The 14,127-nt window shown below is 33.6% G+C and overlaps 1 protein-coding gene across 1 annotated transcript in view; it reads right to left on the reverse strand.

Annotated features, from left to right (window-relative positions):
* Window positions 1–8,322, reverse strand: part of LOC109229548 (serine/threonine-protein kinase AFC1-like) — a 9,862-nt gene extending 1,540 nt beyond the window's left edge. The window contains exons 1-9 of the mRNA XM_019395028.1: window positions 7,991–8,322; window positions 6,526–6,697; window positions 5,546–5,572; window positions 4,797–4,950; window positions 4,665–4,713; window positions 4,436–4,550; window positions 4,129–4,220; window positions 2,049–2,205; window positions 1,907–1,971 (exon numbers count right to left, since the gene is read on the reverse strand). Of these exons, the coding sequence (XP_019250573.1) occupies window positions 1,907–1,971; window positions 2,049–2,205; window positions 4,129–4,220; window positions 4,436–4,550; window positions 4,665–4,713; window positions 4,797–4,950; window positions 5,546–5,572; window positions 6,526–6,697; window positions 7,991–8,113 (954 nt within the window). The 5' untranslated portion in view covers window positions 8,114–8,322. The remainder of the gene's footprint in view (window positions 1–1,906; window positions 1,972–2,048; window positions 2,206–4,128; window positions 4,221–4,435; window positions 4,551–4,664; window positions 4,714–4,796; window positions 4,951–5,545; window positions 5,573–6,525; window positions 6,698–7,990) is intronic.

Below are 14,127 nucleotides of genomic sequence, written 5' to 3' on the forward strand. Positions count from 1 at the left end.
TTCTCATGTGTTGTAAAAGAAGACGTCACCTACTATGTCCATCAGGTTAGTGTGTGTGTGTGTGTGTGGGGGGGGGGGGGGGGGCAAAAGTTAGAAAATGAAATTTTATAAAAATAATCATATCAGATGTGCAAACGTTTTGATAGAAAATCAGAAAGAAATATAAGTAGCTTATAGAGCAACAACAAACCTAAGGCATACTTTTCCTTGCTAACAAGCGTAATCCGGAAGAGACGACACTAAACAATTGATATTTCACTTTATCGTAAAATTTCTTCAATGTTTGGCAACAAACATAAGAATGTTTGGCAAAGAAAAAGATATATAAACCTAGATTAAACCTGAGATCACTAGAATAAAGCAATCCCAAGGAGGGAATTAACTAGCCAGCACACAAGGGATGCTGGCATGAGAAACAAGAATCCTTTTTTTCGATAATGAGATACAAGAATCCATTTCAAGCATTATGTAGTCATCCCTAATTTTTTCAATAACTTACCCACATTTTCAAATAAGGGTTGCTTATTATATTCATGGAGTTGCCCCAAAATCTTTTAAACGGAAGATAACTAATCCATTATGAAAGAACCATGTGACAGATCAGTGTTATGAAAGGCGAAAAGCGCAAAAAAGCTCTAAGGTCTGTCGGGGCTTTAAGCACAAAGTGCAAATAAAGCGTGGGCTTTAATTTAAAAAAGGCGCAAATGGAGAAAAACTACAAATATGTATGTGTAGTCCAAGACTAATATCTATAAGCATAAATATACCAAATATATGGCCAAAAAAATTGAAAGAAATTTTACGATAAAGTGAAATATCAATTGTTTAGAGCCGTCTCTTCCGGATTACGCTTGTTAGCAAGGAAAAGTATGGCTTAGAACCTTGATGACAATACTCAAGCGCCCGCTAAGCGAGGCGAAGCGCTCAACATGTTTTGAGCCTCGCTTCAGGGCTAAAGCGTGCTTTAAGTGCGTTTTTGATAATATTGTGACAGATAAAGAAATTTCTTTCATTTTCTAACCAAACAGTTAGAATCATTTTCAGAAAGCACTCGTGCATCACTGAATTATGACCGCCTTTTCAATGGAAACAAGCTGAGCCTATTGATTATCATGGAGCACATGTGTTACAGGTGAAAGGATGATTTGTCCATGGATTTTTGTTGAGTATGTATAGCCACTGTATTCAATAGGTCAAGGGTGATTCACAGGAATCATCGTGAAACTGTGGCATAACAGTTTTTCTCCAGTCTCACCTCATTGGGTACTCACTAATGGTAAATAATCACTTCAAAGCCCTCGGTCTGTGGGTTTTACGGTTACTATGGACAAAATAGAGTCAGGAGCTAATGTTGCATATTGTGTTGCCATTTAGACATTAGGCCAGATCCGAGGGCATAATAGTCCTCTAGCCTCTTCCTTCACGTAACAAAGTGTGATGGTGGTGCGGAATTGTAGCATAACAATTTTTCTCCAGTATCACCTCATTGGGTACTCATTAATGGCACTTTAAAGCCCTCTGTCTGGGGGTTTTATGTGTATCATGTACAAAATAGCATCAGGAGCAAATGTTGTATATCGTGTTGCCAATTAGACAATTAGGCCAGATCCGAGGGCATAATAGTCCTCTAGCCTCTTACTTCACGTAACTAAGTTTGATGGTAGAATAGTAACTGAAATAGATGATCATAAAGAACCGAGCAGCCCTACCAATCATTATCCAATGACAATACAAGCAAAAAGAAAGAAACAACAACATAGCCTCAATCCCAGGCTAGTTGGGATCAGCTATAAGAATCCTCAATATCTTAAATGCTCTGCTTGGGAGGAAAAAAAAACGTAACAAACAAACAAGATAAATAACAAACACGAATGTAAAATCACACACATAATTAACTCTCACTTACAGAGCACAGCTCAACAAGTATGCAACCTATACTCCACATATCACAGGGATAATTCCATCCAAGACCTATAAAACAGCATAAAACAAACTAAAAGACTGGCAAGGAACTAAAAGATGCAAATCTGAAATGAGATAGTGGCTACCTAAAATAACCTCTGGAGCACGGTAATGACGTGTAGACACCACATAAGTATGATCCTGATGTTCAAACGTAGTACTGCCGAAGTCAATGAGCTTAATAGCACTTGACTTTGGTACATTCTTGAAGTAAGAACCATCTTTTGCAGGTCGCAGCAGGAACTTCATAGCAAGAGCGAGAAAGTGACATCACTAGTAAAGACTTTTCACGTTGCAGAACGGGGAGAAATAAGAAAACAATCACGAACTAGACAATATGCCATTTCAAAAACAAAGAACATGCGATGTTATACATTCTCTGTTGCTAGATTCTTGTTTCTACTTCCTAACCAACCAACCAGATGGAACCATTGGTAAGTTTTACAAAACATACAAATGCAGCTCATATGAAAATATTGAGAAAAAGAAAGAAGAACAAAATGAACTTGCTCGATCTCCTGTTTCAGAGTTAAAACAAGAAAACAGACAAAGCAGAGAATATGTTACTTCAAAATACTTAAAAATAAAGTTCCACAAACATTAGTTTAGTTTCACATGCATTTTTTATACTAGGAAAATCCCTTCCCCAAAAGGATTGACAAACCCCACCCCACCCCCGCAAATAAAGTATTTCTACTTTCTTTTGTGGGTTATCCCAAAAGAATAACACTCTCTTAAAAGATCAACATTTTCTCCATACTGATTGGAATGTAATAAACCTCAAATCTTACATTAACGCGGGTGCTCATAGTAAACTATGAAAATTGGAACAAATACTAAGTGAATGATGTCCATTTACCTCCCCACTTCATATTTAATACTATGCTTTACTTTGACACTCTGGATCGATCAAGCTGGTGCATAAAATATGTATCATTTATTCATGTCATGAAATTGGGCGACAAGGGAGAGCAATAGATTACTGTTTAATCTGTTTTAGACGGTAATGAGCACAGCAAAGTCAGAGAGGCTTGATTAATTTTTCACCCTTTGTTCTTATTCCCTCATCCTAAATGGATGACTTTTTTTAAATATGATATCTAAATGGATGACTTAGCTTACTTATGCCGTAGAAGCTGACATCAGACTACTGTCCTTTTATCTGCATGACTGCATCTTCCCCCTAATGCTATGATGTTGACCCAATCTGGTTGGCAGCATTTCCTAACTCAAAACAACTAGGCTAAGAGTAAAAGCTTTCAGTTTAGCAGACTAGATAAGAGTCAGGCCTGTAAAAAGCAAAGTGACAAAATGTAACATCAAAATCAAGATAATAGGTTGTCAAGAACTCCAAACGGGAAGGCATAGCATGCTCAAATATTCAGGATAGTGTATACGGAGACTGCGCAGGCTATTTGGTTGGAAAGAAATCAAAGAATTTTTGAGAAGGTGAGCAGAGAGGTGGAAAGCATTGCTTGAAGTGTTGCCTGTATGTGCAATATCAGAACTACTGCTGGATTCAGGACTTTGCTACAGTCATATTCTTTCTAGTTTCTTGTTTTTGAGTTTTGAGTTTATTTGTTTTCTAGTAAGACCTATGCCTTGTTACAGAAATAGGAGAAACCCTCCTTAGGCGGTGTGCTCCATAGTATCTAGACAAGGACATAGAGATTTGGTTTGCTGTTAATTTCTTTCTTTTTTTAAAGCTGCCTGTGTTTGGTTAAGCTTTGCATTGTAATTCTCTACTTTGGTGATTAACGAAATTGTTTAATTACCCAAAAAAGAAAATCAAGACAATAGGATTCGTAATCTTTTTACAAGAGGTGGAGTTCTTTGAGAAGGAAAAATCTTGCATTAAAGGGGTGCTTTGAACGTTGAGGACAACTTAAAGGGGCGCTTTATGTATTTCGCCAAATAAAAATCATGATTTCCAGTCTGAAATGGAGAAAATCCATTGCTAAAATCTCTCCCTCCCTCCGTCCCTCCCTCCCTCCCTCCATTACATATGCCAATTGCATTGAGAGATAGACTAATAGAGCCAGAGAGATCAGAAGAAAATGTTCCAAGAAAACTTTAGTTTGCATTCTCTATACTAGCTGACTCTAATAATCACAATGCTATTGAAAAGCAATTTCAATAAGACAGACAAACTAAATGATGTGTTACCTTGTAATCTGGAACTTTAAGATACTCTGATGAAACAAGGAGAATATTTTCTGGCTTCAGATCAGTGTGAATCAGTCGCAGATCATGCATAACTGTAGCAAGAAATAGGAATGAGCAAACTGCTAGAGTTAATGGACATCAATATTCCTAGAATAAATATTTGCAAGCATATAAGTAGAGAAGCTCCCTTGCTCCAATAGTAATCATATGTGCAACATAAAATCCAACTTTAAATGGTAACACGATCTGAGCCTCACAAAGCTTCTGAAAATTAAAAGAAAAGTGTGGTAAAGATTAGTTCACACACATGCTACAGACTCCAAAAGTTGTCTGCCAAACTCCCGGACAAGATCAATGGGAAATGAGCGATAGCTGTTTTTGCGAAGAAAATCGTACAAGCTTGGACCAAGCTTCTCAAAAACCTGTTAAGACCAATTAAATCGATCCTCAAGTTTTTACTCCCAGAATATCATATAAGAAGGAGCTTAGCTGCCCCTCCAAATCCAATCAAACCATAAGCACCAATAAGTACTTACAATACATATATGATTACGATAGTCAAACCAATTCCTTATTTGCACACAACTGCAAGGATAAAAGCAGTGGTACTAAAATCACTTCAATTTCGGCTGTCAGTAAAGGAACACAAAAGGAAAGATGGTTCTTACCGTTTGCCACCAAGATCATGTCTGGCAAGTTTCTGTAGGACATCTATTTCAATCATTGCCGCTTCCCGGTATTTATGTATTGAACGAACAACTTTAATTGCCACAAGTTCCTTTGTTTCATTGTCTAGGCATTCAAGGACTTGTCCAAAAGTCCCTGCAATCAGGTATCAAATAGATACAGCTAAATAAATGAACTAAAATGTCTCATGGGAAGTACAAGTACACTGTTAGGAAACTTCTCTAGAAGTATTTTAATATTCCTATATAATTGGGGATCCTGTCAATAGATACTACCAAAAGTACCAACCTTGATAAGTGAAGAACTATTCATTTTTCTGTCAATACTCAGTGAAACTAAATTGAGAAAATACTGAGTAACATGCTTCATAGGCCATTTCTTTTTTCAGCAAAACGTTTACAACGGGTCGGGGGAGGGTAGGATGTACGCAGCCTTACCCCTACCCTGGAAGGGCAGAGAGACAAAATTTTACCTCAGACAAAATGGAAAAAAGCAGGAATAAATCAACAAAAACATGTGAATGTTTTCAAGAAAAAAAGACTATCAAAAAAATGATTTTGAGCAGGCCTTGGAAAGAAAAATTAGCTATTCAAACATCAATAAAGATTGATACAGTAAAAAAAGGTACTACATTATACTCATAAAAACCCAATAAACACCCCCTCTCAAAAACATAACAAGCAAAGGGCGCAATGACTTGGGAAAAGAAAAGAGAGAGGGAGTAACTAACCTTCCCCCATTTTGCTGAGTATCCTATCTGCAAATACAGAAATGAGTGGATTAGAAAAGAGAAACATATTTTACGGACATAATAATTCACAGGATAATCATGTTGGTGAATGTGATCATCACGCTAACCAAGATGTCCGTACGCCAAATTTAGGTTAAGCTGATAATTGGGAAAAGAAATTGTGCCACCCTATATTTACTCTGATAGACGAGCATTGTTGACATGACGGTAGTTGAACAGAATATCCAAAACACGGGGATTAATATTCCTCGAGCGGATAGTCAATTATTTATGGGACTATGTAACCAGCTCCTGAATGCACTCAGTATCACAAACGTGGAACAGGCGCATCATGCAACTAATGGAGAGATCGATGACATTTAATCCATTCGATAAAGATGAGCCGGAACAAAACTAGGTCCTACATGCACACCTAGAAAGCCAAGAATCTCACTCTGCCGGAACAGAAATTGGAGAAGGCTTTTTTTAATCAGTAAAAACGAGAGGCAAAAAAAAGTTAACTAGTTGGTACCCTTATATCCTTGACCAGGGCTAATTCAACAATTGCGAGCTCAAATCAGAGTTTGCAGCATTATAACTCACATATAGGTGCAAATCTCCTTTCCTAAAACACTTACAGATGCACATCTAGAATGCTTAGTACTAGAGTCAAGTTGAAGAAACCTAAAATACTAGAGTCAAGTTGAAGAAACCAATGTGAAAAACATTTAGATGCTAAGGTTCTAAATCATTGGATAGAAGGGAAAGTAGGAATGTAGATCTTAGGTACGAATAGTCGAAATTTAGAAGTGCAACTTTTAATATATACAAGTAAAAAAAAAAAGATAATGGAAAGGCCTTTGCCGACTGGAAGAAAGACAGAATCGCCTTTTTGGACATATTGAAAATCCTGTTAGACTTATAATGTGGAGTTACCTAGAAATTAATTAATTTTAAGGGAAGAAACGGCAACAACTTACAGCGAAGAGTTAAGTTCTCCCCAATAGCAAAAACATAGTGGCCATCTTTATCATCTGGTCTCCGAGGAGGAGATTCATTATGAGGGATCCCCTTGTAATATATTGAAGAATAAGCATAGTTCAGCAATGCTCCGTTCCCAAACTCTTGCCCACAGTATATTATTGGAAGAACCTAGATTTAATAAAAATATGTGAATACATTTTGCCTCAATGCCTTTTCCCCTGAATGACATAATTCATATAGCATATCAAAGGCTATGACATATTTATTTACTGATATGGACTACATCATGTTTTGCAATAGTACATGTAATCATATTCTGCAACAGTATGCCTATAGCATATCAACACCTTACTCCTATGTGTGATAGAGGAAATGATGTGAGTATGATACTTTGTGACAGTATGTCTAGATCATGTATTCATGTTTTGCAATAGTTTCCATTAACCTATGCAGCATAGACATGGATAAGAGCAGTACTAAAAGGACTAGGACATGGTGACATTATTTTCTCTAAACATAGGAGGTTGCATGATAAAGATTCCCGAAACCCGAAGCATACATTTATTCTGCGGCAACTATATCGACTTCTATATCCTTTCTCACCCGTTTGTGTTGACTTTATCTTCTTTATTTCTTTCTTTTAAATGAAGTGTTTGAACTAAATAAATTAAGCTTTTCTGAATTTCAACATTCTTTCACAAAATTACCTTGCATTGCTCAATTTAAAAGGTCACTAAGAGACACGTATGAATGTCCAGCGGTCGACAGTAAAATTATTCTCGAACATTGTTTAATGCGTGTCCTATATCCTAACGTGTACGTAGTGATCGTTTTGAACACATGTTCTTCACTCTGATTTCTTAAACAAAGTCTAAGATACACATTTGGAAATGCATACTACCTTCGGGCAACTTTGCCTCAAAACTTAAACTTTATGCCCGCTACTATATTATGAAGAAAAAAGAACTTTCTTTTCCCCATACAACTCCATATTGTGTTTTTATCCTTGTTCCCATTAAAATTTTGACTTCGAAAGCAATCTTAGCCTAAAATCTAAGTCACTCAAGAACTGTAAGTTTATATTCTTTTTAGGAATAAGCTACTCAAGACCCATAATTTAGCACCCTTTTAATGGCGAGAAATGAAAGGCCTTACCGAAACCACCTACATCTTCTCACAAGCAACCAACCACTAACGGACTTTATGCTTCTAGGCCTTACAGGCTTTTATCACCATTCTTGATGTTCGCATCTAAATCGAATTTCACAAGTACCTCTACAACTTCCCTATGATTGTCACATTACAAAATTTCATATTTTGCTCGAAACAAAAGAACTCTTAATTCACATATTATAGCAATTTTCTAGTCATAAACAAACTTCGAATTCCACCAAATAAAGAAGAATAAAAACACAATAAAATATCAGTCAAAATTAATTATATATATTTTTGAAATCAAACCTTGGGAATTGGTGGAATTGGAGGCTGAATTGGAGGCCCTACGTCCCATGCCAGACGAGGCCGTTTTCGAGGTCGCTTATCTATATTTCTCCGAGGAAATTCCATTAATGGTTGGGTCTCCATATACCGATCTATACAATAATCTGCACGAAGAAATAAATTGAAAATTCAAGTGATTTAGTGACAAAAATCAATAATTTAGCGGTTCGAAACCCTAGGGATTGAGCTGATCTGAGAATCAGAGGAAATGAGAGCTAATTGCGAAGAGGAGTAACCGTGGTTAGTTCACCCTTGGTTTGTTTGTAACCTTAGTTGGAGGTTGGGTGGGCTTACGCATTTGCTTAGTGCCTGGCACGAATAGGGCGATTTGCACCATAGTCACTTCTAATACTTACGCTATTTGTTATAGTATATTTTAGAGCAGTAAAATTAGTGTAATTTTAGTCTTTTTTTTTTTTTTTTTTTTTGTTCTCCGCTCACATTCTTCACTTTCTTTTTTTGGTCAAAACATTCTTCACTTTCATTCCATCTCTACCATAAATCAAATGTTGGATATAAATTATTTAGTAATCTTAATATAGAAAAATAATGTTTTAAAATAAAATATGAATAATAAGATCCTTTTTGATCCACATGATCAATTTATCCTTCAAAAATAAAGTTTATATTGGACAAAATAGTCATTTAATTAATTCTCTGCTATTAAAGAATAGTGATCTAATTATTTCCCTAATTAATTACTTTCCTATTTAACAATCTATGGGAAAAAATCGTACACTGCATGATAGGAAAATATTTCGTTCAAATCCATTACACACTAGGAAAGGTTTTCGTTCAACTCCAACTATATTTAGTCTCCTTTTAGGTTTCATCCTTGAAACAATTCCGGTTCAAGCAGCACAAAACTAAGGGTTTCAGTTTTTATTTATTTGAGCAAAAAGCTTTGTATTAGTTGAATTTCGTGTGCACGTATTTATATTAATAGTTGAATTTTATGTTTAATTTGTAAACTTTGTATTAGTAGTTGAATTTTGCATTCACATAAACATTTCAGGTTCTCTTTCTTTAAAGAATAAAATTGTATTAATAATTGAATTTTGCATGTATTTATTTGTATTAGTAGTTGAATTTTACATTTACGTATTTGCAAACCTTATATTAGTAGTTGAATTTCATATTCACGTATTTTATTAGAACTTTGAATATAATATCAAAATACTTTATATTATACGCCATCTTTAATTTGTATATAGTGTTTGTAGACATCTTTTACAAGATCGATATGTTGTAAGCCATCATATGAAAACTTTCTTTTTTATAATAGTTTTGATCTGGAATATAAGGTAATTGAATTTTTGTGCTCTTTATCTTACAAACTGCTAGTAATTTTTATATAATTCTTTGTTTCATAATTTGGATTTGGTTTGGCTTATTTTATTTTTGACATCTCAAAAACTTCTGTTTATTTTCATATAACTTTTGTTTCATATTTTGGATTTAACTCATTTCATATTTGACTTATTTATACATTATATACAGGTTGTTTGGACAAATACCCTTCATAACAAAAATTTTAGTTACACATCCGATCTAAGTTTTATTAATTAATATTATTTTTTCCTCCGTTGTATAATAGATAAATGCTAGCCAAATTGCTTGTTATAAAGAAATTATAAATTAGATTGCTTATTATTTTTTGCCTTAACTTTTAATTTTTTTTTTATTATTTATTTGAAGTCTATTTTTTTTAGTTTTTCTTATATACAAAGTTATTTAATTTTCTTATAATAAATATTCCTTAATAAGTATTTCTCAATTGATAATATAGCTAATCCACTTAACCTTTTTGTGACATTGTTGTTCTTAGGTAAGATTTTTTCCGCTGAAGCAACGATAACTTGAATTATGAACATTATTCCATAAGCGATTTAGGCATTTGAAAAATAATTAAATCTTTTTATTTGATTAAGTGTATCAATTTAAACTGTTATCTTTTAATTGTACTATTTTCTGTAATACTTTTAATTCAGAAAATAAATCTAAAAATATCAAATTGATTATTATGCTTTAAAGAACATTCAAGATTAAGGCAATATTTTTTCAAATTTCCAACATCTAGTGATCTTAGTTTTTACTGCCAAAGAGAAACCAAAAATATTTTCATATGCTTCGAATTGTTTAAATCTATTTTGAAGTGAAAAATAGTCTTGTCTATTATTTATAAAAGTAATCAACTCTAAAGGACTCTTCGAAAGATTTTGATATTTAATTATGAACATTCGCATCAAATTGTTACTTCCTATATATCACACGTTTCTTACGAAATTCCGATTCGATATTCATTTCAAGTGCAATTTCTTTGGTAGAAATCATAGCAGTTGCAAATCCTTCTTCTCTATATTTTTGTTAGAAAGAAATCGAACTTTTTCACTCTACATAACTCTTTTTTAAACTTATACATAGTCTATTAGCTATAACAAAAAATGGGGGCCCCACAAATATAGGGCCTAAAGCGGTTGTTTTACTTGCTTTATGGAAGGGCCTCCCCTGATGATCATTAATTTTGCAAATGATGAGTAGTTAACTTCATACTCAATCAAAGGATGTTTGACCAAATTAGGCACTACAAAAGATAATGAACCCTGTGAAGCTATTAGATTGGAAAAAATTTGAGACAGAGGCAATGCAATCTGAAAAAGTTCAACATACAATTAAACTTAGCATCCTCCTTTTTCATCTAAAATATATTTATCTTGAGCAAGAATTATTTTCAATAATAATTTCATATTCTCTCACTATAGAAGAAAAAAAAGATAGATTGATTGAAGTATTAAGAGCATATGCATGAGCCTAGGGGTGGATTGTAGCAAATATCAAATGGATTAGTCTAGCTATTTGCATGTATAAAATCCTCATTGTAGACAGTTACAAGCTAATAGAAGAAGATTGAATCTATCAATGTAGAAAATAATGAAATTAAAATAATAATAAAAAAATGGCGGCATGTATCGTTTACCCCATTTCTACCAGTACTTGGGTAAGTCATGTTCAGATAGTACCAAAGAAAAAATGTATACTAGTCATAAAAAATAAAAGTAACAAATATATACCTTAAGTTTGATTTTTTTCGGGTGATTAGATGAAAGCTTTGACACTCTTAAGGAAAAATTTAAAATTGCCCTTTAATTGTGTCCCCTGATTATGACTATCATTTTATGTTATATGTGATGCTAGAACAGACGGAGTTGTTTTAGGATGAAAAAAGATTTTTTGCCTTGTTTACTGCTCCTATGCTATTGGACATTGGGTGAGGTTCAATTGAATTATGCCACAATTGAAAAGAATTATTAGCAATGGCATTTTACAACAACATACCCAATCGTATCCCACTGCAATGGCATTGTAGTTTTGTTAATTCATTATTAATTGATAGGAACCAAGTCACTATATCTCTTAGTAAAAAAAAAAAAAAAAAAAAAAAAGATAGACCATTTTCTAGATTAGAAAATCATTTCCTGTGTTTTGTCTATTATATAGAAAAGCCAAGTGTGGTCGACACATGGCAGAATCATAATTACATCAATATGCAAGGTTAAATTGGTAAGATGGATAAATATAAAATGTTTTATGTGTCCACAGCTTGCTCACTCCAGGTTTAACGGTAGCTCTAGAAACATCGGCTCTTTCATCTCTTTTCACAAAGAAATGCTCCTCTAGTTTTTTACTCGAATCTCTTCATCTTCTTAATTGGGTGGCAATTGATGACGGGATTCAGACCTTTTTGGTTGTAGTTTCAGTTGAGTTCCAATTGCCCATTTATTAATTATATACTTTTATAGTTCTTGAATGAGGTTTCTCCATAATGATGCCCTATCGTCATTCTTGTCGTGTCAGCTTAAAACTCATGTGCCTACTTCTATTTTCCTTATTTCCATTTGGAATATCTATTTATTTGCTTCTATATGTATGAGAATTTTATCTTGCAATTGTCTTTTGGGGTTTAATTATGATTTTCTTTTTCTCTAGGAGCTTTTGAATTATATTTATTTTCGAAATTTTTGTTTGTGTGTGTTTTTTCATTTGTTCCAGAAATTTGCAGGGATGAGAGGGGTTTATTGAACTGGTTTCTCCTTAACACTTTGACAGCTCTTTAATTGCATCTAAATTATCAAAGTGAGGTTCTTGAGTTGCTTTGATAGCTCTTTCCTTTTGTCTTATTGTTTTGTATTGTAATAATCCATTTTTGAAGTATTTCCTCATGGATTACTTACTGTTACTATCGGGTTTCTTATCTCCTTCTTGATTCTTGCTGCTTTATATTAGGTGAAACCTTATGTCTAAGCTCTAACGAACCAAAATATATGATGGAATTTCATTCTAAAGATTCACCCTTTACGTAAGTTGTTTATCATGTCTTTTACTTTTTGAAGCTCTTAGTTAACTTTATATGCCTTTAAGATTCTGATGCTTTTACATATAAAGTAAAAGAAGTTTATAAAATAGTTTGGACTTGTTTTGTGAAAAATGATAACCAAACATGATCTTTTAGTCATAGAGGATCATCAAAGAGGTTCATTTCATTTGGATGAGCCACATGTATTTGTTTTGGTTATATTGGAGGATGTGAGATTCTCTACCAACGATATTTTAAAATGAAATGGCATGCTTATGCATGTAATGTAAGTTAGAATAAAAAGAAGATTCTATAGATACTCGTATTAAGAAGCTATAGCTAGATTCCTTTCATTTGATAGTAAGTAGAAAGCGTTGTAAGCGAATCATTTCACTAGACCCAAGTGAGCCACATTTGACCTAAAAAATGCCTAAACTTTTGATTATCTCAATTTTACTCAATATTTATTATTTTATTATTTCCTTGCAAGCTTTGTCATGATACGAAAAAATAATTATATTTATTAAGTTGCATCATCTTTTTTTAATGTTGTTTCTCTTTTGCCGCCTTTTTATGTTGTAATAATATAGTGATGTATGTGTTGTTAAATTTTATTTTTATTTTTTTCGTTAGCATAGTGTCAGTATTATTCATAATAAATGAGAGGATTGTTGAGATTAGTTGTATGTAAGGATGATCATACAACTTGGCATGCTAGACTGAAAATAAAATAAAGAAGATTGAAGTATTCTAGGAATGTTGATATTTTTCATTTGAGGCAGGTGTTTGAATTCGATATACCTTGATATGGCAAAGTTCTGTTTTAAGTGGGATCGTCAAATATGTACACGTTTAGGTCCACTCAGTTATCTTGGAATTTGTCGTATAAACCTATGGATCACTTTAATTTAAGCTTGGAAGTGCAAATGAATTGAGAGAAATTACTTTAATTACTAGGAGAAGTTTAATTTTGAAGGACTATTTGGACAAAGTATATTTGCTTCGGTTTTAAATATTGAACACACAACAAAGCTCTCTAAGTAAGTACGTAAATCATGTCTTCTTTTTGAAGTACAATCTTTCAGTTTAATATTTTTCTTTACTTTGAGGTGAGCCTTGGAGCAACGGTAAAGTTGTCTTCGTGTGACCTATAGGTCACGGGTTTGAGTCATGGAATCAGTCACTGATGCTTGCATCAAGGTATGCTACCTATATCATAATCCTCGGATGCGATCTTTCTCCGAACCTTGCGTAAACATGGGATGCCTTGTGCACCCGGTTGTCTTTAGATACCAAAAGATATATGTTACTCCTTTTTTTTTCGCCAAAAGATATGTGTTAGCCTCTGTTGAAAAGGACATGACTGCTTATGGTAATAGGGCCTCTATATTCAGCTAAAGTTATTATATTCTTCTGATATTAACCTTTACCTTTAGATGTCGAAAATTTGTATCTTCGTGCCACATAAGAAGACATGACTTATTTTCTCTTTTTTAGAAAAAAATAACTGGGACATAACAATTCTACTAGAAGAACCTCTATTTTCTTCCTAAATTGTGAGAATTTTCTAATTCCTTATATTATGACTTAGCCTCAGTTGGAAATTGGAAAAAATTCTGCATTCTTTTTCGTGTAAAATCTGATGTTATGTTGATACATCTTGAGCTAGGCCTCATTGTGATAATTTATTTCAGGTGTTCCTTCAGTATGGAGATTCTATTAATCGGTCATGTGTTTGCAAACT

Source organism: Nicotiana attenuata, chromosome 7 (assembly GCF_001879085.1).
Source record: "Nicotiana attenuata strain UT chromosome 7, NIATTr2, whole genome shotgun sequence".
Classification (NCBI taxonomy): Eukaryota; Viridiplantae; Streptophyta; class Magnoliopsida; order Solanales; family Solanaceae; genus Nicotiana; species Nicotiana attenuata.